The 26,543-nt window shown below is 32.2% G+C and overlaps 1 protein-coding gene across 1 annotated transcript in view; it reads left to right on the top strand.

Moving 5' to 3' along the window:
* LOC130453411 (DNA repair protein RAD50) overlaps nt 1–22,937 on the top strand; it is a 30,217-nt gene extending 7,280 nt beyond the window's left edge. The window contains exons 3-10 of the mRNA XM_056793139.1: nt 4,006–4,314; nt 4,386–4,629; nt 5,263–6,273; nt 6,865–7,308; nt 11,741–11,966; nt 15,135–16,067; nt 18,731–18,881; nt 22,470–22,937. Of these exons, the coding sequence (XP_056649117.1) occupies nt 4,006–4,314; nt 4,386–4,629; nt 5,263–6,273; nt 6,865–7,308; nt 11,741–11,966; nt 15,135–16,067; nt 18,731–18,881; nt 22,470–22,766 (3,615 nt within the window). The 3' untranslated portion in view covers nt 22,767–22,937. The remainder of the gene's footprint in view (nt 1–4,005; nt 4,315–4,385; nt 4,630–5,262; nt 6,274–6,864; nt 7,309–11,740; nt 11,967–15,134; nt 16,068–18,730; nt 18,882–22,469) is intronic.
* The last annotated feature ends 3,606 nt before the right edge of the window (nt 22,938–26,543 follow it).

Raw genomic sequence — 26,543 nt, 5'->3', positions numbered from 1 at the left:
TGTCAATTACCACTTCTTTCCTTCTCTGTTCTTAATCTTCCTCCCTAACTTAAAGAATTTGATGGACACTTTCTGTAGCACAGAGATGGTTCTCCTTACCTCTACCCTCCATACATCGAACATAACAGTATGTTTTGACAATTGCACTAAACTCACCGAAGTTTGTTCCAATTGCGTCTTGTGTGCTAAGCCAAAGTGCTCAATAAATTGGAAAGCAACTAATATATAGACAAACAGACAGACAGACATATAGGCCAAAGGCTGCAATTACACACCAATACATTAACTATTACTGAGAATGAAATTTGAAAAAAAAAAGAATAAAAAACTCGTCAATTGATCTCAGGTAAAGTAAGGGGACGGCCATATTGGCAAAATCTTACCGTTGGAGATATTCATAATGATTACACTGTTTACTAATACTACACTGACACGAGTTTTTATAATAAAATTCTCATTTTCAGGAAATGAAGGTAAACTAAAACTCACCAAATTTGTTTTATTTAATACTGAATTTCTATTCCAATTCACCTTCCCTAACTGAAATGAATTTCAGCAAGAAAAGTTATGTTAAGTACATAATTTGCACCTAATATATTATTAGGTGGAACGTAAGGAATATTTTACAATTTTTTTTATATAGGAAGGATTGAAAGATACTAAAACAAACTTTCCTTGATTTTCATTCGGTTTTGAGAGAAAATTTGTAACATGCAGAGATTTCTTTACATAAGAGGATTCACTTATCCTCTTTTTTTTTGCATCACAATTGTTAAGAACAGGTAACTGTAATGGTGTAGTAGTAGTGTAAACAGTGTGTTCAGTATGAATATCTAACCTAACCAACGGTTACAGAAATTCCAACTTGACTAAGAAGTAAATCAGTAACGTATGTTCTGGAGCAGATGTGATTGTTCGTTATTACGGGGTATTGGAAATTTAGTAATAATCTGTCGGTGTGACGGTAAGCGTCGTAAGGAGATCTATTAATTTGATTAGAATTCGTTCGGGGTTCTTTACTTTTATGAGGGGTATGAAGGCATTATGATGGAGACGTTCGATACCAATAAGACAACAATACCAGGGTATAGTCGTGAAAATATATCAAAAAATTGATATACGAAATGTAGTTACGTGACGGTTCGATGTCAAAAACGTATACATGGGAAGTGCGGAAGTAACCAAAAAGACATTTCAGAGGTAACCCACCCTCAAAAAGGTTATGCAACAATCAACCTCCCCTCTTAATAGTAATACCACATTAATTATACGGGATCAAAAAGAAAAGCATACGAAGTCTAGATGATTGTTTCATGCAAGATCCCGTACTTTTCGATTTGGTGCCATTTTTATTGCATGCAAGTTGCAATTGTACAGAGGAGTCTAAGTTACTTTTAGCGTAACAACCAACCTGTTCATCAGGCTTTAAAAGCGAAGCAGCAGCATAAACAGTGTGTAGCGGGACTATATGCAAACAAATCGGGAGTGAATAGACGTGAAAATAATGCCGTGACATAAAAAAATTTTATCATGTACCTCTCGTTTAGGTCTTTGAAGTTGCGAAACTTATATTTAAGTATATTTTCATTAAATGATTCTACACTATTTTCTGAAGGCCAGGGAGGGCTCATACTCAATGGTTAACAATCTGTAACTTTCATAGGGATAACCCGTACAATCTAAAGATAGCAAAAACTAATTTGTCAATCGATTTTTTTAACAAAAAGATACTCTTTGTTTAACTCGATAAAATTTATGGTTTAGGAGATATGCAGATTTTTAGATTGTTGTACATGCCAAGGAAACCGTTTGCCATAAAGAGACATTCTGAAGAAAATTATCATAAATTAAAATTATTTATTGAAAATACTTAAAGGAGTTATCAAAATACAATCAAACATTTCTAATTGAACTGCACACTGTCGAACATCGTGTTACTTACTTAAGGAAAAAATTGAAATGTAAAAAAATATTTGTTTTGTCTACTTCTTATCAAATAAAAACAAAATATTAAATAAAATTTTACGTTAGGAATCAATATTACTAATACCCACGATAATTTGTTATTTAGAAGGAATTATATAAATATTTGAGCGAAATTACTGTCGTTAGTAGACAAGTCCGAATAAAATATACCCTTTAATTCTAAGTTTCTAAGAATTCGACATTACTATAAAATGAGGGTGCTTGCTTTGGAGGAAAATTTGTGCAAAGTGGATATTACCCGATTAGAGGATCACTAATTGGCATTGAAAGTTAATAAATAGATGAAATTGTCCCTTGGATGAGAAATGAATGTAGGACAATTAGAAAGTATATATATGAAGTTATCCTCGGATTTCTGTTACGTCTTGTTAATAGAGGAGACATATAATGACATTATAACAGGCTACATAATTTTACTACCAAAAATTGAAGATTGGGTGGATGAAAAATTTTCAAATTTTGTACACATTTCATGGTTCTGAACCGAGGATCCAAAAAATGAAAAGAAATTATTCAAATTTTACAAAGTTCACCTAATTAGAAAACTCTTGATCAAAAATTGTGATGTAAAAAAAAACACAAGCTTAACGTTTGAGCGCTGTCGCGCATCTAAGCCCCGAAATTTTTTCAAATTTTCTTTAATCATTGCGAAGGATACTTATATAAGGAACTAATTAACAAAAAATTTTGATGTAAGTATTTTTCTATGTATGTACTCATTTAAAGTTAATAGGAAAACTTACCACTATCTACATTTTATAGAAAAATTCTGGTTGAATGTAAATTTTAGCAAAATTTATATTTAGATTATTTCTTCCTCGCCTTTTGAGAAGAAGCTACTGAGAATCTACGTTGATTTGACATACGAAAAATATCTTTGCGTATTTTTAAAAATTTGTTATTTTTTGCATTTTGGCCGTTCGTACTATCCTGTGTGGAATTTCCCTAGATATCTAAGAATTTTTTTAGCAGGTAACCTATAAAAATTTTTATTCAATAATCAAGTGCTCTTTTCAACAGTTGAAGAAAATTTTACAAAATTTTGGGGCTCGGTTTTGAAACGAAAGATGCTCGTTAGCTCACAAGCGAAATCTTTATGAATTTTTTTGACGTTATAAAAAATACTTATATCATAATTTTTTGTTAATGGGCTCCTTTGCAACAGTTAAAGAAAATTTGAAGAAATTTTGGGGCATCGATTTTAAAACGAACGTGAACTTTATGAACTTTTTTGGCGTTATAAAAAAGATACATCACAATTTTTGGTTCTTTGTTTTGTGTTTAGGTGAACCTCGTGAGAGTTGAATAATTTTTTTATTTTTTGGTTCTTCAATTCATAACTGTGAAATATGTACAAAAACACGTGTTTAAAAATGTTTTATCCATTTAATCCTCAATTTTTGGAAGTAAAATTATGTAGTCTGTTATGTCATTATATGTCTTCTCTATTCACATTTTTTCATAAAAGTTCAGTTTATTTTGTAAAAAAAATTCGTCCTTAAACGAAAGACATACAATTGATTGATGTACATCAGCCTCTTTTGTCATCGATCTCTAAAGTGGAAAAAGATAATTGGAAAATTTGTTAATTAAGTTAAAATAAAGTCGCGAATAGTTTAACAGGCGTAACTTAGATACATCCAATATTATTGAAACTTTTTCAACTATTAATTCAAATTTTACATTGTTATAAATCATTGTTATAAATATGTCTGATTTTTGCGAAGCTTTATAAATAAATGAATAAATATTAAAATTTGGTGTACCAAACCACGTCATTGATCAGTATTTGGTAATAGTTTTGTAGTTATGTTGTTATTATTGATAAAACAGGATGAACTAGAAAACTAAATTCGATTGCATGTGAACTTCTATCTATATGTTTGCTACTATGAAATTTATTTGAACTGATGGAATAGTAAATTTTTGCTGATTTGCATTTATAATGAGTTTAGCTGAATTGAATTCAACTGTCAGAAAAAAAGGACTGCATTCATTAACAGTCAATTATTTGAACAGGTTTCCCAAACTGCAGCAGGTACTCTTCAATTCAAGAAAGTAAATGATTCTATTAGAAAAAGAAGTAAAGATGATCCTGATCAGGTACAAGATATTTCTTGCCGGTGTGCTGATATTGATGCATATTGTTGTACTGCTCTAAATGTATCAAAATCAATTTTCAACAATGTTCTTTTCTGTCACCAAGAGAATTCTTTATGGCCACTTGATGAACCCAAAAAACTCAAAGAAAAATTTGATGACATATTTGAAGCTACCAAATATAAGAAATGTGTCGAAAGGTTACGAAAGACTATTAAAGAGAAAGAGGTAATATTTGTAATGTTAATGTACTCGTATTTTGATTTTGTTTATGTTTTATCTACATTCTTCTTTTGCAGACTCATTTAAAAACTGGAATAAAAGATACATTGAAGGCAAAAAAAGAAATTAAGGATCATGTTGATTTTCAACGTTCCAAACTGGAAGATAAAAAAGAAAAACTTAATGAAGTCAAGAAATTGATTGAACAAAGTGAAAATGAATTGAAACCCCTGGAAGACAGAATGAAAAAGATTTTAGATTTAGAGGAATCACTAGGTGCCCTTCAACGAAAGCTAACCGCTAAAGAAGAAGAAAAGAAAGGTTAGTTGTTAGCAAATCCATTTAATTATTGAATTAAATATTTGTACAACTGTGTAAGCTTTATTACTATTTTCTTAATGCCATCAACAATGGCATTGCTAGCTAGAAACCAAAAGTGAACGGTAGTTAAGATTTAGATATCTAAGTTTCTGAATATTATAAATATTAATTATAGAATTCTTCGCATTCGGATTTCTTATTCTTGAAGCCTATTAAATTGTTAGTTGCTTGTTAGAAATTTTGACTGTGGAAAAAATTCTTCTTTCTAATGTGCCTTTATAACCATATTACCGTTGTAAATATTCATTACATTATCTTATTATTCTTATGAAGGTTCAGTGACTCCATAATACAATTTACTAAGACTGTAAGTTATTTTTTATTATATTTGTTGGCAATATTTTTTAACATGTGGTATAGGTTGATAGTACTTCGTTTTTACTTTCTCTCTCTATCTCTCGGTTTGCTTTCCTTCGACCTACCCTCTTAATCAACTAGTGTTGCTATTGGCAGGCTTATATCAAAGATGTCCATTGGTACTTGTAAATTAGAGTATTTCTGTTTTATATTTTACAGTGTTATTCATCCTAATTACTTATGTTTACTGTTACTACCCAATAACTTCTTTTTTAGGCCTAATCAATCAGCAAGAGACACTTCGCAAAGAAATATCAGATATTTTTGTTGGAACCGATGAGGAACTATATTCTAAAATAAACACTTTCAAAGATGAACAGTCTTCTGAAGAAATTATTATTAGAAAATTAGAAAGAAATGTTCAAGATATTAATAAACAACTAGAAAATGAAAGTCTTAGTATCCAGACTAAACAAGTTAAAATTGGTCAAATGAAAGAAGAACAAAACCAGTATAAAAAGAAGTTGGAAGAAATTCGGGGCCTTATAGATAAACTCAGGATTGAGTTAGATATTGAAGATTTTGGGGACCAAGAAATTTTACTTGGAGAACTTACAAATGCTATAAAATCACAGGAAAATAAATTTAATCAACTGCAAAAAGAAAATGATATTGAAGAAAATGAATTGCAAAAACAAATTGATAAGTTACGTGAAGAGAATGCCAAGTCCGAACAATTAATTGATTCCAAAACTACTTCCACACATGAATGTAAAAATAAACTTGAACAGATCAAATACAAGTTGGAGGAGCTTGATACTTCAGATTCTCAACTCAAAAATATTACAGACAAAATTGAAAGTTTGCAATCTACTCTTACAAAACTGAAAAGTTCTTTCAGTGAAAATGAAAAATTACAAGAGATACAAGAATTAAAAGATTTGATAGATAATAAAGAACAATATCGAGAAAAGTTAGAAAGGGAATACACAGTGTTACAAAGGAATTATGCAACTGAACAAAAAATAGAGAGTGAAAAATCTTTAGTTCTTAATAAACAGAGTCAAATAAAGAAGATTCAATCGAAGCATTCTCAAAATTTAACTAAGTTATTTGGTGATGATATTCCAAAAAATAACTTGAAAAAGTCTGTTATGAATATTCAAAGTAATCAAGATATAGAATATAATAAACATACAAAAACTGTTAATAAGCTGGAGAAAGAACTGGTGAATTTAGAAACAACTTTGGATATTAACAAATCCATGCTTAAAACTCATCAACAAGGTATGTACATAAGTACTCGTATACTTTATATGCTAGGTTGATATTTTCATTCTCATATCATGTAAAATACATCATTAGCAAAAATTAAAATTTGACAAAAAATGTGGAAAAGAAATTTGATCCAAGATATTTCTTCCTAACTTATTACCTGCAAAGTGACAACAATCTCGGAAAGCTGTATCAGAGTAATACTTCAAGAATGAATTTCTTGAGTCTTTGAAAAATTGATAGAATCAAATATAGTCAGTATTTTTACAAGATTATTTATTAATGTTTATTTAATCATTCTCCTTTGCATTTAACAGGAGTAGAGTAAAGATCCTTAGCTGTAACTTTCTTCAAAATAAATTAATTTTATCTAATCTATGTTCTATCTCTACCTGTTAATAGTGATAATGTGAGTTAACTATCACAACACTGTTATTCACTATTAGAGCTATCAGACTATGAAGTAAATATTGACATTTTATCCAGAGCACACCAATATTGTAGTGATATCTCAAAAGAAATAAGAAGATGGAAATATTTCGCCTTTTTTCAATATTATTCATCTTTAATAAATATTTTATTATTAACGTGTCCTTTTTGCAGAATTATCAACAAATAAACGAAAACTTATGGAATTATGTAAAGGAAAAGACTTCATTGATACTTTAAATGAGAGCTATAAAAAGAAGGAGAAACTGCAGACAGCCAGAGGGCAATATTCGGCTGCTAAAATTATGTATGAAGCATTTGTAGGAAAACTGGAATCAGAAAAATGTTGCCCAGTATGTAAAACCAATTTTAAAAATAACTTATCGGCTTTGCCGGATATAATTCAAGACTTGAAAGGAAAAATTCATAAAATTCCATCTGATCTGATGCAAGTTGAATTAGAGTTTAAAAAGGAAGAAGAATATCATAACGAACTACAAAGGATGAATACTGTTAATGATGAAATAGAAACATTGACACATACTAAGATACCCAAATTGGAACAAGATATTAGTTCACTTACTGAACAATTTGAAGAGAAATCTATGGAGTTGGCAGGTAATTATAATTAGCTCTCTTACTTCATTGAAAAAAAGGGAATAAATATTAAAGTTTTTCAAGTAATTTGTTTATAAATTACGTTGTATGTGAGTGTATGGATACTTATTTCAAAACAATTATTTTTTCAAAGGTGACAAGATGACGAAATAAACAAAGTTATTAAATTGATTTGAAATATTAATTTCATTTTTAATATTCAAACCGTCATTAAAATCAGTTATCATATAATGTTGGTAGTTTTTTTTTGTTTTAAAGAACACAACCCAGAATATATTAAAATCGAACTGTTATTTACTGAATTATTTCAAGAGCAAAACGCACATTTTTATTGTATAAATTTCAATGCAACTACACATAACTTAAATTATATTGTTACCACATATTATGCGACCAAGATTGAATTTAACTATATAATCTTGCTGCATAGTTATGTTTCAACAGACTAAATACACAGTCACTACACCAATAATTATATTGACGCGCATTTCTATAATCAAGTTATTGTCTTCAGAGGCTGAAAGTAAGCTTAGTTCGGTTCCATGGAATCCACCCTAGATGTCTCAACAACAAATACTTATTTTCAATAAAAAATAATTTCTATCTTGTAACATGCCATTCGATTTGTTAGATTTTTCTTCAAACATTTTGAAAATTCCTTTGTTCACTTATTGTGGTACAGTAGTCACTTCTGATTTATTTATTCGACGTCCTATTCCATTCGAGAAACTCAATAAAACATTGGAATGTATTCGAATTCTTCATCTACCTACCTACACTTCAAATCAAAGTAAATTTGAGTAAGTTTGTGGTGATTTTATTCTTTATGGTAGTGGGTAGTTATTCTTTGCCATCCCTCTCCTCCTCAACAAGAATTACTACTTCAGGTCATGCGATCCTGCCAAAGTGAACTTTGAATCTTTCCCCATCCCTGTACCAGATATTCATGTCCCATACTTCTTTATCCGGGTCTTTCTCCGAACTTTATATTATTGACGTGAGTACTTTTAAACCAGGTACTTGGTATACTTCTATGATAGAAAAGGTCTCATATAATCCTGATTCGTACCCACATTTAAGGTTTGCACAAACATATCATTTCGTCTAAACCAATTTCTAGTAACTTATCTAAATGGAAGATTGTTGTTCCTTGTGTTTAATTACGCATATCCAAAACCATTATACCAATATATGAGAACTATCATACAAACTTTTCTTAAAACAAAAGAAAATCCACAAAGATAACTAAAATTTTTTTGAGAGCACAATAAAAAAAGCAAATAAAAACTTATTAGCGAATAGAAAGTATAAAATCAGCACCAACTGAACATTTATTCACGTTGCGATATACAGAAATTCCGAGTTTTGGCCAATAGTACAGTTCGGAGGTACGAAAAATAATTTTTCTACGACCGTGCGTTTTAACCCACTTTCCCGCACGCATTTTAGTTTTGAAAGTGTCACTTTCCCGCACTAGTACGGGAAAGTGACATCTTTAAAGGAGAAACAACTATCAAAGCGCCCGGGTTTGATATCAGTTGCTATGACAACCCAAGCGTGTAATTGTTACTAAAACGTCAAAGTTGTTCAAAACGTCTTGGAAGTGACCGAATAAGAACAATCTTCTTCTAAATTAAACCACATTAAACCAAATCCGATACAATAATATTAATGGATTCATCCGACGAAGAACTTACTGAAGCCATTTTGAAGGCTGCAAATGAAGCTAATTCCGAGCTGTTACCTGCCAAATCCAGACTAAGGTATGAGAAGCAATACGACCATTTTGTTACATGGTGTAAGGAGAATGGGGCCAAAAAACTTATAAGGAAGAGGTGTTTCTGGCGTATTTTTCAGACCTAAGTAAGGTTTTGAAATCTAATACATTATGGTCCCGCTATTCGATGGTAAAAAGTTTAGTAAAAATAAAACAAAATTTGGATATAGGAAACTTCCATAAGCTAACGTCGTTGCTTAAACAAAAAAATATTGGTTTTCGAGCACAGAAAGCACAAGTTTTTACCAAAGAAGATATATCCAGGGTTATGCTAGCTCCCGATGAAGTATACCTGATGATTAAAGTGAGTACCATTTTTGCACTGGCTGGCGCTCTTCGCAGATCCGAGCTTGTAAATATCACTGTCGACGACATTCAAGATAAAGGCAACTTAATTGTTGTGAAAATTTCTGATTCCAAAAATCATTCGTCAAGATCATTTGTTTTATCTGAAGAAATAAATGATGGAACCTATTTGACGCTGTACAGAAAGTACGCAGATTTACGACCACCTACCACTCCACACCGCCGATTTTTTATTCATTATAAGAATGGAAAATGCTCAGTTCAATGTGTTGGCGTAAACACTTTTGGTAAGATGCCAGCAGAGATTGCCGCATATTTACGCCTACCTAATCCGGAATGTTATACAGGACACAGTTTCAGAAGTTCTTCGGCAACGTTTCTAGCAGACTCCGGCGAAGAAATAACCAACCTAAAGCGCCTGGGTGGCTGGAAGTCTACTACTGTCGCTGAGAGCTATTTGGAGGACTCAAATAAAATTCTCTGTACTACAAATGACTTAAAACCGTTGCCGTCACCGTCATCATCATCTTTATGCGACCTGCAACCGATGCCATCCTCACCAACGTCATCTACCTTCCAGTTGAAATCAAATAACTCCACTGGGCCGGCAATTCTTACTGGTCTACAGAATGCAACAAATTGTGTTTTCAATACTAATATTTATAATAATTAGTAGTTTTTAGTTATATTTTTGTAGTTTTGTATAAATTTTGTATATTATTATGTTTGTTGAAATAAAATAACTTTTGAAAAATGGGTTGGTATACTTTTTTGTTTATACGGTCGTAGAAAAAATAATATTCCTAACTCATGCGTAAAGTGTCTTTCCCGCACTTGACCGCTTGCCCGAACTCCGCTCCGCGTCGTTCGGGACAACTGCAGTCGCGTGCGGGAAAGTATCACTTTCCGCACTTGTTAGGAAAATAACTATTTCAAATTACAAAGCGGTACTAGATGATCGTCGACTGAAATTGTGAGAGCTAGCGGACATAACAAGCATTATAAAAAGTGCGTACATCGCATATTAACTGAAATTTTGGACATGAGAAAGTTGTGCGTAAGGTAGGTGCCGCGTTTGCTCACAATGGAACAAAAACATAGTCCGACAAGTGTTTGGCTATGTTTCACAGAAATAAAGCCGAATTTTCCCCGTTGCGGAATTATAAGTATTTTTCTGTATAGCCACAACACAAAGGCTTGAAGTTTCTTTGTGAATGCTTCTGTTAATGTCTAGAACCTGGTTCGTTACAGTAGCGCAGACCAACCACATCATTTAAGAAGTGTTGGTCTTTAATCCAGACTAAAATGCGTCTTACTTTCTTTATGCAGCATTTTAATTATACAATGCGGTTCCATTAATAGGTTGATTATTAATCACCAGTAGATGGAATTGTACGTTTCTAATGCTAACTAATTAATTAATTTATAAATAACAAAGTTTGCATTGAGTGAGTAGTACTACGATGTCGATTTAAAAATTAATGCCATGGAGGCTAATTTAAGCTTTAGAAATAAATACAAAAAATAAAAACTGAATTTTAATAGTCGAATATTATAGAGTTTGTTTAGCTTTACGTCAAAAATTTGTGAGATGTGGCAATATGTTAAAATTGTATATAGACAGAAATTTACCATATTTTCACTTTAATAACTTCAGTTAACGGCGTACATGGTTAGCCAAAGCTGTCTCTACTATATATTGTACGTTTTTGAATGACAGAAAAATAGAATAAAAAAAAATGACATATGCCGTTCAAACTCTAGTCACAATTATCTCTTTCTCTGCTTCAAAATCATCAGTCCACGAATTTTTTTTACGCAATAGTTCTCCTAAATTTTAACTTCCATTTTACTATAGAAAATGATAAACATCCTAAATATTTGAAATATTTAGGTAATATATGATTTTCTTATGTTTTGTAAATTTTTGTAACCAACCTTCGACTTTTTCGCAATTACCATTATTCTTAAAATGTTATCAATTCATTTTTTCCTAGATCATTCGTCAATAACTGATGCTATTTGCCTTTTTTTAATTAATGCTAGAGTTGCTTAACTACATGTCTAAGCTGAAAGATTGAATATTAAGTTTTTGCTAGTTACTTTAATCCACCTTTTAATTTAACTTGAGTTAGTGAGGACAGGTATATGAAAGTAACAGTGCTCTTATCTAAATTACTCTCGATGTACCAACCGACCTTTAATAAAGTATGTTATATATATTAGAGAAAAATTTTTTCTGAATATTGTCCACCCTCACTATATTATTACCCATTTAACAACAACACGTTCAAGACAATATTTCTGTTCATGATTTGTACACTAATTTTTTTATTCGGAATTTTATAGCTGAAAAGCATACTTTAGAAAAACCACATCAACTAATTGAAATATGTAAGAATCTAATAACAGACGCCACACTTTTTGATCAATATCAAATTGACATTTCAAGAGCCAACGACAGTATTAAAGATATGGAAGAAAGCATTGAAAAAGTTCCTTCAAATCGTTCCAGACAAGAAAATGAAATGGAATTGGATGCTGTAAAAGCAGAACTCAGTAATACAAAACGTAGGTGAGTCTAGAATATTTTATTGTATAATAATATCTGAATTAGTAAGTATATAGTCTTTACAGTGGTTAATGATTTTAATTCAATTTCTTATATTTGAATTATAGTTGTGCCAAGACCGTACTATTAACTTTATTAATTAATACTCATCCCATTAGCCACGGCCATATATGCATCACCACTTTTTAATTGAGAACTAAAAAGATGATGAAACTACAATGATATCGACCACTATAACCCTTCCTTACACTGCATTATTTTCATATTTTTTTCTTTCCAGCAATATATTATAGTTTTTCTCGTGTCCTCTTCCACCTATTTCTTGCAATTAGATTTTTATTTATCTTTTTTATACCTGTAGTTTCCATTCTGTTATCTACTCATTTTCGTGGCTAATTAGTGGTCTTGATTCTGCTTCATTTAATTTCTTCGAGCCTTATACTATTCATATTACTTTTCTTATCATTACTTTCAATTGTTCTTATCTTTCAACTAAGTCCATTGTTTTAGCTTCGTATGTCACTACAGGTTATATTTTTGTTTTATATATACTCATCTCAGCATTATTTCTATAAGATATTGTTCAAACTTCTAATCTGTCTTCAGTTAGTTTTTGTATTCTGCTGCAATGCATAAACTTTTGCACTTTCCTCTAACACTTTAAACGCTGTTTGTAGTGACTTTTTGTTTTTGTTCAGTAAGACTACATTATCTATACATGCAGTAATCTGAACATTTGGACAGTTACACAAATTTGTACACGATTCGCATTATATTTTTGCTTTTATTGGTTGTCTTCACCAATATCACCAATCATTTATTTTTTTTAATTTCCTTTTTACATGATGTTTATACTGCAACTTGATGACAAAGCAAGGATTATAATAGATTTTCACTGATTTATACTGTAAACGATCAAACAGTGATAATGATGCTTTATTTTGCTTTAACATGCTTATATTTCATATCTGCAGTCTTGGACTATCAATCTAAAATTGCTAACTAACTTGATTACAATCTACCTATGTAAATTTCAACAAATATTGTCACAAATTATAATAAATTCAACTGTCCACTGGATACCAATTTCACTTTACCAGAGTGAAAGAAGTGTCTGCTACGACATCACTCCTTGTACTGTTATGAGGATATTCGCCATCATCCTCAATCCCAGAATAATTTACGCTTACTTGATCAAAGGGGACTCCCAAAAAATGGCTATTTTGGTGCTAGAAAAACTGACGCTGACAGGGGCAGCAAGGTCAACACCGAAGTCGATATCAGCCTTCAAGCTACCATGACGCACTACCGAATTGGAGATATACGTGGGATAAAACTACCAAAATTATACGAACCGATGGAAATCATAACGCCCTCCAACAAGATCCAATGGATGTAGCACATTGACAGGAATTTCACGATCAAGCTTGCTAGCAGGAAGGAACAGAACATAAAAGAGGATGGCTTGCCTTCAGATGGTGACATCTATTACACAGGTGGATTAAAAATAGGGGATCTGTTTGGAGTAACACTATACAAGCTCAAAGGGGGGTCAAGGACATATCTTTTCTCTAAGAATATACGTTTGTTTTACAGACCAATATAGTGTCCTTACTCCCCGCGGCTTAGCTTGCTTTTGAAAATAACTACATTGGTGTACACATCTGCACAAGCAACGCAGCGCAGCAAATATTATTGTTGGCCGGATGGATATTAAAGGGAAGTGGATGAAGAAGGTGTTTCCAAGTTGCCGGCAATCTTTAGCTATCGTCGCTTGTGTTCAGATAGTTTGGACGTTTCTCTATTTCGATAGCTTCTCGAATAATTTTGGACTTGAAGGAGCGGAGTGAGGCGATAGTTTTGGTTCTATTGAAATCGATTGTGTGTCCGGTATCGACACGATGTTGGACAAGGGTGTAGGAAATATCAGAATTAGTGACAGATAACAAGTGATCCTTGGATCTGACGGAAATACGTCAATTTGCCTGACCAATATAGGAACGGGGACAATCTGAACACAGGGTTTCATACACTATGTTCATGGGTTATTTTGTCTTTGACGGATCTGATTAGGTAGGGGGGTTTCCCATTGGATTTGAAGATTGTGCAAATACCGTGGGATTTGAAGATTCTGCAAATACCGTGGGATTTGAAGATTCTGCAAATTTTGTCTGTTACACTTTTGATGTAAGGAAGGAATACCCTCAGTTGATCTTTCAAACCAATGAAGAAGGATAAAGGAGTTGGAAATGAAAATTTGTGGATACTCCGAGAAATTTAACATTTGTTGTATCCATTCCGAATCAATGTTTGTCTCAAAAAATTGATTTCAGATGGTCGACTGGATTCGTCATTCAACGAGATGGATTGTGATACGAGGATATCAATGACAGAGTTAAGTTAAGTTAACAGAGTTAAGACCGGATGGGATTGACCGTTGAGGAATTGATTGGTAAGAGTGGGTTCGCGATAGACGGAATAAACGAGACCGTGTGGAGAAAGTTTTCTGATTAGGACGTCAAGGAACGGCAGAGATGACTTCTCCACCTCCATCGTGAACTGTATAAAAGGATGTACCCCATTCAGATGGAGCAGGAAGGAGTCTAAAGCATCTCTTCCATGGGGCCAAATGATAAAAGTATCATCGACATATCGTAGCCAATAATGTGGTCGAAGAGGGGTGGAGGATAGTGTTTTATTTTCAAAATGGTCCATGAAAATGTTAGCAATGATGGGAGAGAGAAAGGGTCCCATGGGAGCCCCTTTGAATTGCAATCTTTAACAAGGGAAAGGTAGACTGGGGTGATGTGGTCACTAGTCTCTAAGATAGATAAAGTTTCATCGATGGGGATGATGGTGAATAAGAAGATAATATCAAAGCTGACAAGAATATATGTGGGAGAATGACTAATTTTATCATCTATAAATTATCCTTCCAAAATTCTGATTTTGTGAAGTCTTTATACTCCAACTCACTCTTGTTTTCTTTTATGCAATATAATTACAAAAAATTAGGACTCTCAAAGACGCCTGGAAATCCAGCGGAAAAGTTAAGTTTATTGTAATTAACAGTTTTATTGAAATTTATCCTGCTAGATTTACATGTTGCGCAAAATATTTTCCAATAACGTATAAGTATATTATAATTTTGCCATAAGTATCTATTTTCAGATATGACACCAGTAAAAACATGCTGGAACAACATAGAGATAGGTGTCAGGATCTTAATAAGAAAATACAAACCGAGGTTCAAAAACAAATTGATATTCAAAAATTGGTTCAGGAGAAACCTTTATTGGAAATTCAAAATAAAGAATATAACGAAAAATTAACAAGATTGCGATCAGAAATAGAAGACTTGAGATTAAATCTTGTATCCCAGAAAAAAGAACTCAAAGACAGTGTTGAAAATAAAAATAATGTAAACAAAAAAAACATACAACTTGAAGAGAAGGCCAGAACTAAGCTTAATTCTAATCAGAACTCATTAAGTGACATTTTCAAATTACAAAAAATTATAAGAGACTATGAGAGACTAAAAAATTCTGAAAAATTGGCCAAAGGCATCGAAGAATTAGCAGAACTAAAAGTTATTATTAGCAATTTAGAGAAAAATAAAACTGAGATCCTAGATTCTATTAGCCAAAAGAAGGAAGCTTTAGCTAAAAGAGAAAGTTTTTTTCGGGCTTTGAAAGATAATGTGACACTGAGAGAGATATCAAGAAAAGAAAAATTAGTTGAAACTACAATCCAAGAAATTGAGCAAAAAATTGGAGGGTTCAATTATCGTCAAGTTTTTGAGGAAAAACAAAAAAAAATTGAAGAAATAAATAAAAAACAAAGAGAAATAAACACTCTCAATGGTCAAATGGAAGAAATAGTGCATGTGACTGATGAATTAGAAGAGATATTAAGAAAACCGGAATATAGAACTGCTAATATTAATTATAAAAAAACTTATTATAATTATACTCTCAATGTGCTCGCTTTAGATGATTTGAAAAAATATGCTGATGTTCTAGAACGATCTGTACTGAAGTTTCATGAAGAACGAATGATTCAGATCAATAGAATGATTAAAAGTTTATGGAGGACTATTTATAGGTAAGTAGTTATTCTATTTCTATGAATTAACACAAAAACTGTTGGTTTAGAAGATAAATTATAGCTTCAACACATTTTAAGGTTGATTCGCATTTTACAGAACGTCAACATCACTTCACTGACTTGACAGATAAGAAAATTAGTAATGATTGCTGCAATTTTGGATTAATAACAACAAAACTATATATCCCTCACCCACTCATACAAATAATTTTAATAATATTAAATAACAAATTAACTTTTATTGTACAGGGTGTTGACCCAAATACTGTTCTACAAACCTGTAAGAGTTATCCGTTCTTTGCATTTAAAGGAATTTTAGGATTATTGACTTTTGGATTATACAGGGTATCCCAATTATTCAGAATCTTCAGACATTAACTTTTGAATTTCAAATGAACACCCTATTTTTTTTTCTTTTTTTATTTAGTGGTAAAAACAAAAGTAACTTTCATAAGATCGACCTATTTGATTTCCGCATGGTTTAGGAGATATTATATTTGGAAAATTAAGCTAAATAAAAATGAGGCTTCATTTGCAAAATTAATTTTTAAACACAAAACTTAGGTTTAATGAATTTTTGAGATTTTCGAATCTAGAATCATACTGGGTGTCTTTTTTTACTGTATGAGTTTTGAATTTTGTTACTAACAAAATCTCAATTTATTTAAGTGCCATACTTAGTTAGTTAGTTCGGTAGTTAAACCGAATTGTTACTATGGATGAGACTTGGGTTCATTTCTACGATCCAGAAACAAAGTAACAGTCGATGGAATGGCGACACTCTGGTTCTCCAAGACCAAAGAAGTTTCTGTTTCTGCTGGAAAAGTTCTTAGTTCAGTTTTTTGAGATATCCTTGGCGAAATCATGTTTGATTTTTTGAATAAGAATAGAAAAATAACTGGAGACTACTAGTTGACATTACTGACCTGGGAAAAAATTAAACAGAAAAGAAGCGGAAAGCTTTCCAATGGTATTTTTTTGCAGGACAATGCCCCTGCACACAAATCTCATGTTGCCATGCAAAAAACCCCCCCTTTATTTACCAGATTTGGCTCCGTCTGACTATCATTTTCTTCCAACGAGGAGGTAATAAAAGCTGTGGAGGTCTGGTTTGCAGAGCAAGAAGAAAAACATTTTTTTTTAAAGATCAAGAGACGTTGCAAGTTCGCTGTAATAAATGTATTCAATTAAGAGGAGAATATGTTGAGTAATAAAATATTTTTATATTGAAATTTTGTTTGGTTCTATAGTAGGCTAAGAATTTTTCAATATATCCTCGTAATTATTCATTTTGTGTACCTACTTACATGTTTTCAAGTTTAATTCACTAAAAAGATGGTTACCAAGTAATTTATTTAGTAGGTTAGGTTAGATCACCGGTTAACCGAATTTATGATCAACTTGCAAACAAACTTGAAATAGTTCAATAATTACTTGGTTCACTTTTTTGGTTTCGTTATTATTTCATCAGAAAACAAGATAACTTTATTAAAAGTGTAAAAAGAGATCATTCGTTCGTTCGGTTCGACGCATTCAGCAACCTAAGTGGCCTGCACAGATTACTACTATATGTGGCCTGACAAGAAAGCAGTTCAATTCAGTGTTGCCACAGTGAGAACCATTAATTTGATATTTTTAAGTTAAAGGGTTGCAAAGAAATAGATTTTTTTGTCCTACTTTAAATTTCCGGGGATGCAACTTGATATACAGGTAAATTGCCACTAATCATCATATTTTGGACTTCTTAATATGCCTTTGCTATGTGTCGGCTCTTATTCACGACACCTTGAATATATAAATTGTTGAAAAATATTGTCTGGTTTTCATACTATTTGAATCAGAAATAATAGATGGATACTTGTATGTATGTGTATTTTATCCAAATTGCATTTAGTATGTCGTTTTATTTTTATGAAGCAATCTCTGTACTATTCATTGTTTTCCAGACATTTTTTTTTCAAATATGCGGAATTTAAATTTGTGAAAATGAATTTGATATTAGATAATTGAATAATTTTATTGAATAAATAACTAAAAGACTATCCCATTGCAATTACCGATAATTGTAGCAATCTAGAATATGTGATACGCATTGAAAAATAAACAGGTATTATTTGGGTAAAAGGAGAAAGTATTTTTAATTGTTTACTTGTCTACAGATTATCTAACCAGCGGTATCCTAAATGGATACACTCAAATGCAACGGCGTTTTAAAGATAATTCGATTGCTTCTTTCATACTGGAATATGCATGGAGCATGTGAAAAATAGCTCCTTAGTAAAAAAGCACAAAATGAAAAACAAACATCAATATGTGTTGTTGAGCCCATTTCAAATCGTTATATATTGGCTTATATTCACTGTTATCTGTTGTATAAACAAAGTTCATAACAAATTCAAAAAGTAGTCTCAAAATCAAAAGACTTAATTGAGAAATGCCACAATTGAATTAAAAGGAGTACAAGCTGTTAGCATGATAAAACAATTCAATGTCGCTTATAGCAAGAAGGTGGAAAGATACTACTTTCAGAGGATTGTGAAAATAAACAAAAATTTATTTACCAATAATGTGTGTGCCCAATTCTTAATCAGCCGTTGATCTTGATTCAAATGATTTATTATATACACATAAAACAAGTGAACTCAGTTCCAATTTTGTAGGGGAAATGATATCGACTACATTGAAATAAAAACAGATGAAAGTACAACATCAGGAGGAGTTGGTAGACGTAGGACTTATCAATACAAGGTTGTTCAGGTGAAAAATAATATAGAGCTTGACATGCGGGGACGCTGTAGTGCCGGTCAAAAGGTAAGTTGAAAGAAAATATGATCTTCAACATATATTCATTGCGTTCATAAATTCTTTATTAGTGAATAAATAGTAATAAATAAAATTAGGAAACAGGTCGATTGATCAATTTAATTTTAAAACTTGAAAAAATTAATGTTGCAGTCCCTGTTTTTTTATGCCCCTCTTATCTCATACCAGATGTTTCCATCCATTTTTGCAGAGATTACCTTGCGAGAAAACAGACTGCTGACAAGTGATACCAACATTTTTGGCTATATCGCTATATAAAAAATGTTGGTATTTAAGCCCATTGATGGATTTGCTGATCCCATACTGGTGAGCGAGTCAGTCTTATTACCCTCTTATTACCCTTGTTTCTCAAACGTGTGGACCTCGCAGCCATCAATAATCAGTTCTTGTAGGACTTTTTACACCCCTAGAGGTATGTTCTGTGACAATGGGTCGGATGAACAGGTGGATGGCCGTAGAGGGTTACAGATATGAAGAAGTTTCCAGAGGGTTTACAAGAAGTGGAAGAAAGCTCTAGATGGTTTGCAAAGAGTGACGATAGCGTCTACGGGGGTTATGCAAAACGTAAACAAATGTGTATGTTTTTACATGTATAAGCTCTAGGAATGTTTAGAAGAGGCGAAGAGACTTTTGAGGGTAGCGTCTACGGGAATTACACGAAAAGTAGGGTATATACAATGACGGTAGCGTCTACGGGGGTTATGCAAAAAGTAAATAAGTGTGTGTTTTTACGAGTCTGAGCTATAGGGAGGGGTTAGATGAAGCGAAGAGATTTTTGATGGTGGGGTCTACGGGGGATACACAAAAAGTAGGGTATATACAAGAAGTAATTAGATGAGTCACAAGAAAAAAAGAGGATTGTAAGAAATGAAGGAAGAGGGTAGTGTTTATGAGGGCCGGCTATTATGTAGTTAGCTGATTTTTTTGTTGAAAGGGTTCTAAATTTGAAATTCCAATATTATGAAAAAGGAATGTGATGATTTTCGGCAAGACGATGATGATCTAATCATATACAATGTCATAATGTTATTTCTAATTATGAAGTAAGTGTCAACCAATTTCGCTTCAAATAATTTTAATATTGAATATTATAGAGCAAAGGAATGTGATAATATCCGGCAGGTGTATGTGCAATTTATCCAACGATTACATCATAATTATTCATATATGAGTAAACTTGTTGAAATATGATACAAATGCATGAAAATGGAATGTTATGATATCCGGTTATAATTGTTAGTAACATATTGTACGAAATCGTATAAAATATAGTTTCTAGGAATATGATGATGATATCAAAAATAACTCATTGCTCTTGTTCATCCCTCCCTATCATAAAATATTGATCTGAATAACATAAGGATACCTTCAATACCCAAATACCTTAGTAACTGTCAAACCTAACCTAATCAAAAGAACTAAAATCAACTCCGATTGTTCATATCAGAATTCCGCAGAAAATTTGGTAGCCTTTGACAAACGATCGCATCCTTTCCTAATTTGAATATCGTTGACGATTTTTCACTAAATTTATCTCCTTATACTTTTATCAATACAATATTTCAAACAAATAGCGGTAGGACTTTTCTATTTTACGATAATTCTTCATATCTGGAATTTGTTGAAGATCTTACAGAAATAGTAAGTCGAGGGCTTATAAGCGATAAATTTCCTGGCAATCCTTCACATGTAACATCATCATTCAAATTTACTGATGGACACATCTACTTTTTTATCGAGATATGTATTACAAATATTGTGAATATACCAAAAAGGTCGTTGCTGCTGCTGCTTTAATAATTTAATTGGAATATTTTTAACATTTCCTGTCCTAACCAAGGTATACTGGATCAACTGAAATCTTTATTGACAACAGTGATTTCTTTTTATAAATAATGTAATAACCCTGTGGTAAATTCTCGGTGTAAAAAGTCATATACAATCGAAGCCCCTTCTGCATCCATAGAAGGCGCAGGTAGCATTTTTATTTTGGTGTTTACGTGTTTGTTACAGACCAGTTTTGGATCCAAAGTGACCCCTAGATATACGTTCTAAATTAAGTAAGGGTCAAGTTTCACAGTTTTATACTTGGGGGCGTGCTAATATTTTGCCCTTATGGTAAAAAGAAGGAGCTCGTATTTTTTGAAGTTAATCTTTAGCCACTCAAATTGGCATCACCTGTCCGCTTGTCGTAGGGTCCGTTTAATGTGGACTTAGCATAAGTCTGTGTATACAAGCCTCTTTATTTGAGTCTTCAACGGCTAGACACTACAGGTTTGGAGATCAAACTCCGTACTGTGTCCTGGCCGCTCCCGTCTCGACAACTTCGATGTTTAATTCGGCGAACAGACAGATTTCGACGCCACGTCTCTTGAGAACCCGGCAAAATACTTCAATATACTCTCTGTCCTTCTTATCAGACGCTGAAGTGTCAGATCCGTGGATTTGTCACTCTAATAGACATATTGTTGGGCATGTAATGGTCTTTCGGCACAAATGCTTTCTTTCAAATACCAAACTATCAGCCTCTCCATTGTTTTTAGTGAGAAACTTCGGAGCCTGTAAATAACACAATAAATACAAGGCATTTTTATTTTCAAGGTGGACAGTTGAAATGAATATACCCTTGAAACCTTGAATGGGGAAGGGTGTCGAGTGGCACATTATTTTGATAAGAGTTCATCAATATCAGTATATTGTGTTTTATTAAAAAAGAATTTAAGATGTCCCCAAAGAAAGAAATCTACGGAAGCTAATTCAGTTCCCTGTATCAATTCGAATCTTCAGCTCGTGATTCATAAGAGAATCAATAGAACCTTGGAGCATATTGTATTGCTGGAATTTGATTTATATTTAAACATAGAGATAGAAGTTTAGTTATAATTTTGACGTTTTCATAATCACTTACTATTTCTTTCAAATTGTGTCCATTTCTTTTCCTGTCGTTCGTTGGATTTTAAGCCAATCTAAGGCCTTGGAATATGCTCGGTAAGTTTTTCAGTTTCAGGATGACTTCTTACAAAGGCTAAGTTACAAAAGAAAGAAGAATAACATATCTAGCCTCGTTACACTGTTGCCATTATAAAAAAATTCCTCTTGGAATGACTGTATGTCAGCTACTTATCGAAATCATGCCTTTCTATTCCACCTTCAACACAGCTATCGACATCAGACGATCACGACTCCCGTAGCCAGACGATCATGACACCCTTCTCTCTATAGACCTCTACAGCTGTATCTTTACCAGTCATGTCCATTTGAAAATCAATGCTCCCTTTAACTCTCAAAGAAACGATGTCAGCCACTCCTCGTGGAACTGTCGTCGCTATTGAATTTCAAGGAATTGTCATCCCTATTGCCATACTTCAAACACTCACCACCAGATACTCAAATGCCAAATCATCTCTAAATTGCACTTTGAAGTTTTTAGTTACTAAAGAACTTGACGTTACAGACCTCTACTGATATCGTATTCTATAAAAAGATTGCGAAATGGCTCCAAAAGAACTTTCAAGTAGAGAGACCTTTGTAATTTATATATATTTGACAGTCTAGATAACAATTACTATTTTTCAGGTTCTCGCTTGTTTAGTGATCCGTTTGGCACTAGCTGAAACATTTAGTTCTCATTGTGGAATTTTGGCCTTAGATGAACCGACAACAAATCTTGACAAAGCGAATATATCGAGCTTGAGTGATGCCCTTTCTGAACTTATAAACAGTAGGGAAAACCAATCAAATTTCCAATTGTTGATTATCACACACGATGAAGAATTCTTGAGGAGTCTCACTCAAGTACAAAACATAGACAGTTACTGGCAGGTAAAACGCAACGCCGGTGGTAGTTCTGTTGTAGAGAGACAAATCCTGTGATTAAATTTAGCAAGTTTTGTAACTCTATACATTTATAATTTTTTAGATATTATTTGATAATTTCCAATTTGTTTTCTCTATAACAATAAAATTATTTCTGTTATCATTGAGTCATTTTATACTAATTTTAGGGATTCAGGATAATTTGAATAAAAGTAAATAGATCTGGTATTAGTTTTTTTCCTCTATATTAATCAAAACAAGTACAAACATAAATAGGAATTCCCCTTCTTTGAATTTAACAAGTTATAAAATGATATTAAATGTAAAAGTAACAGCAGCCGCAATTATAAATTTATGTTGCAATCTTAGTATTTTCATTGATTTAAAAAAATTCGAAATTAAGAATATACTCATTATATATATTTATTAGAAGTCGAAACGTCAAATTTTCATCTTTCTTTAAAAACTTATAAAAGAAACTAATTTTAAATCAGAAAAGACCTAAATATCAAGAACATTGAGAAGTAAAAACGTATCAAAAGGTCTCTTTCCTTTTTTTATAATGCTTCTAGACAGAAGCGAAACGTCAAGGTGAGATAACATTGAAATAAAAAAATTTTAAAAATCAACCTAAGAGCTCAAGAAGAAAAAAAAATTATCATCATTCTGCAACTTTAAGATTGCACAGGAGTGTTTTATTCTTTATAACACCTCCCCCCTTAATTAAAAATGTTGTTTAATAATAATAATTTTGAAATAATAATAAAAAATATGAAATAATAATAAAAATTCTTAAAATAAAAAAATACAGAGTAAATGATAAAATACAAAATAAACGAAATTGAAAATTGAACAATAAATATCGTTATCAATTTTCCGCTTCCACTTCTTCAGGATTATCGATGTCAATTTTGGAAGGATATTGTGGAGTGCAACAGAAACGTCGTTGAGTTTTTCTGGAGAAGACTTTTGTGCAGAACTTTTTATTTTCACATTTTTACCCTTATAACATGTGTAGAAAACGATCAAGGCAACGATGAGTGAAATTGTAGTGTATGTAAGCCAGGAAATATTTTTCTCAACAAACGGCTTGTCTGTAAGTTCGTCCAAGTTTTTGGAGTATTAGTCCAGTTTGTGTTTAGTTGTTTAAGGATCAATAACGTTGATATCATTAAACTCCAGCGGTTCTCTTTTAGTTTATTTGGTATTTTTGAACAATAGTTGTAATCAATTGTTACGGGATGAGGTACATGAGGAATGTTTGTCGTTTTTCTGATACTAGCCTGTATTTTGGTAATGCCAACAAAAGCAGAATATCCTGAGTATAAATGTAATCTTTTTTGTTAGAGTCTCATACAAAACACTGTCGCCGCTATGACACAACTATCTTAGAAGGATAAACTAAACACTTCGGTTTCTATAAATTGCTGCAAATAAGTGTTCACAATCACTAGTTAGTTCACATGGTATAGGAATAATAAGGTATTTTCTATTTTTGACGATTTTACTGCTAAATACGTTTATTGTTGCGTAAGAAAACACAGCTACCGAAATCTTTTATTGAAAATAACAAAGTTAACGGTCGATGGTGAACTATTGGAGTAAATTTCCTTCCATATAAATAGGGTCTAAAGTGTTTCGGCTATACAATTGCCAAAAGTTCTCTTCCTATCGTAGAGTATTTTGTTTGTGCTTTGCACAATGTCCTAGACGCATAAGCTACAGGTAAATCTTTTCTTATCAGCTCTTGCGATAAAACCGCCCCATTTGCAAATGCGCTAGCATCTGTAGTTAAAAGAAAAGGTTCTACAAAGTTTGGATATATTAAAATCGGGGTAGGAGTAGGAGCATCTTTCAATTTTTGAAGAGCCTTTTGACATTCGGAATCAAAAATAAACGGTACCTCTTTTTGTAGAAGTATTGTAATCGGTTTAGAAATTTTTGTAAAATTTGGTATAAACCTTCGGTAACAGCCGGAGGTCCTAAAAAGGATTTAATTTCATTTTGATTAGTCTATTGAGGGAAATTTTCTACACAATCGAGTTTAGCTGGGAATGGCTTAACCTCATTTTCTGTAATTAGATGTCCAAGGTAGACCACTTGTTTTCTCAAAAATTCGCATTTGTTCGCATACATCTATTAAGCGAGAAATATGTTCCTGTATCGTCGAGGAATAAACAATGTCATCCATGTAGAAAAGGCATCTTTCATTTTGAATTCCAGCAAGGACGTTATCAATTACTGGAATGTCGAAGGGACATTTTTTAGACCATCTAATCTAAGGAATTCGAAATGTCTGTTTTCGACGGTGAAAGCGGTTTTTGATATATCTTCAGGCTTATGAAATCCAGATGAGAGATCTAGTGTTGTAAAATATTGATATTTCCCAAGCTGATCTAATAGATTTCTAATAATTGGCAACGGGTATTTATCATCTACGGTAACTTCATTAAACTATCTATAGTCTACAAGCATACGCCATTTTTGTTTGGCGGATGCGTCGAGTTTTTTGAGCACTACCCACACAGGTGATAACCATGGAAAATTACTAGGTTTTAAAATATTTTGCGTAAGCATTTTATTGATCTGACCTTTCACTTCTTGTGTATGGATTTGAGGTTAGCGATATGATTTAACATAGGTGGGTTTGGAATCTATAGTATGTTTTATTTCATTTGTAAAAGTTAATGCGTCTCCTTCTAAATTGGTTAATTGAATATTATTTACAATATTCATTTCATATGGTTCTAAAATAAGTTTTAGGAATATAGTTCCTTCCTTCCATTTGGCACTGAAACGAAAAATTCTCCGTTCCCATTTATTTTAACCAAAGCGTTTAGTAATTTAACTTTTTCTATTTCCTGAGCTACCAGTATAGCGTCAGTGTTGACCACGTCGCATTTTAGTTCAAAAATTTGTTCGGTTCTAGGTTCAATGGAAATTTTATTTTTCTAAATTGGCGGAAATTAGTTCTCAATTTAAATATTAGTTTCGTTACCTGTAACTTTGAACAATGGTACAATTTTGAAAACAGTTATTAGATGTTAGCTTTTTAAATCAACTATGCAATTAGTGTTCTAAAAAATCTGAGCCTAATAACACATCATATTCAATATCCAAATTACAAATATACACCTTGTACTGATCATTGGTTTTAAAGGGAATAAGTGTTGATTTGTCAACTCTAATTTTTTGATTTGTTATACCCTGAATAATTACATATTCAGGAGATCGATTTCTATAATTTTCGCACGTTTTGGATTTGAAAATTGACAATCGAGCACCTGTATCGATTAGAACTTTAAAGGTGTTTGTTGCATCTTTAATAAAATATAAGTTTTTTTAATTAACCGGTAATGTATTTTTTAGAGGAACATTTGTTCGAGGCGATCAGATTCTATGTGGTTCAAACTCATAGTTTGAATATGTGTAGTGAGGTCTGGGAACGATAAATTTAAATTTTGGTTGTTTGGCGAATCTGAAGGTTTCATTTCATAATAGTAATCATGTTGATCCAAGTTAAAATTATAAATATTTTCATCATTGTGACTGAAATAGTCTTGTTCGGTATATCTGAAATTTTCGTATTCATTTATATTACAAACTGATACATCATTATCAAAATTTGAATCACTATCAGCAGTATAATAGTTTTCCTCAAATTAACTGTTAACTGTATAATAGTCAGGAACATTGGGATTAATTTCTTGGTAATATTCTTGATAGTCGAGTGCATTTTCAGAGAATTTATTTGGATTACTATGATAGCTTTGGCTATTATCATAATTGAAACTGTTATGAAAATCTTGATTTCTGTTAAAATGAAAAGTTCTT

The sequence above is a fragment of the Diorhabda sublineata genome, chromosome 2 (genome assembly GCF_026230105.1).
Source record: "Diorhabda sublineata isolate icDioSubl1.1 chromosome 2, icDioSubl1.1, whole genome shotgun sequence".
NCBI classification, from domain to species: domain Eukaryota; kingdom Metazoa; phylum Arthropoda; class Insecta; order Coleoptera; family Chrysomelidae; genus Diorhabda; species Diorhabda sublineata.
Note: the sequence above shows the minus strand (reverse complement) of the source record. Positions and strands in the feature narration are given on the sequence as shown.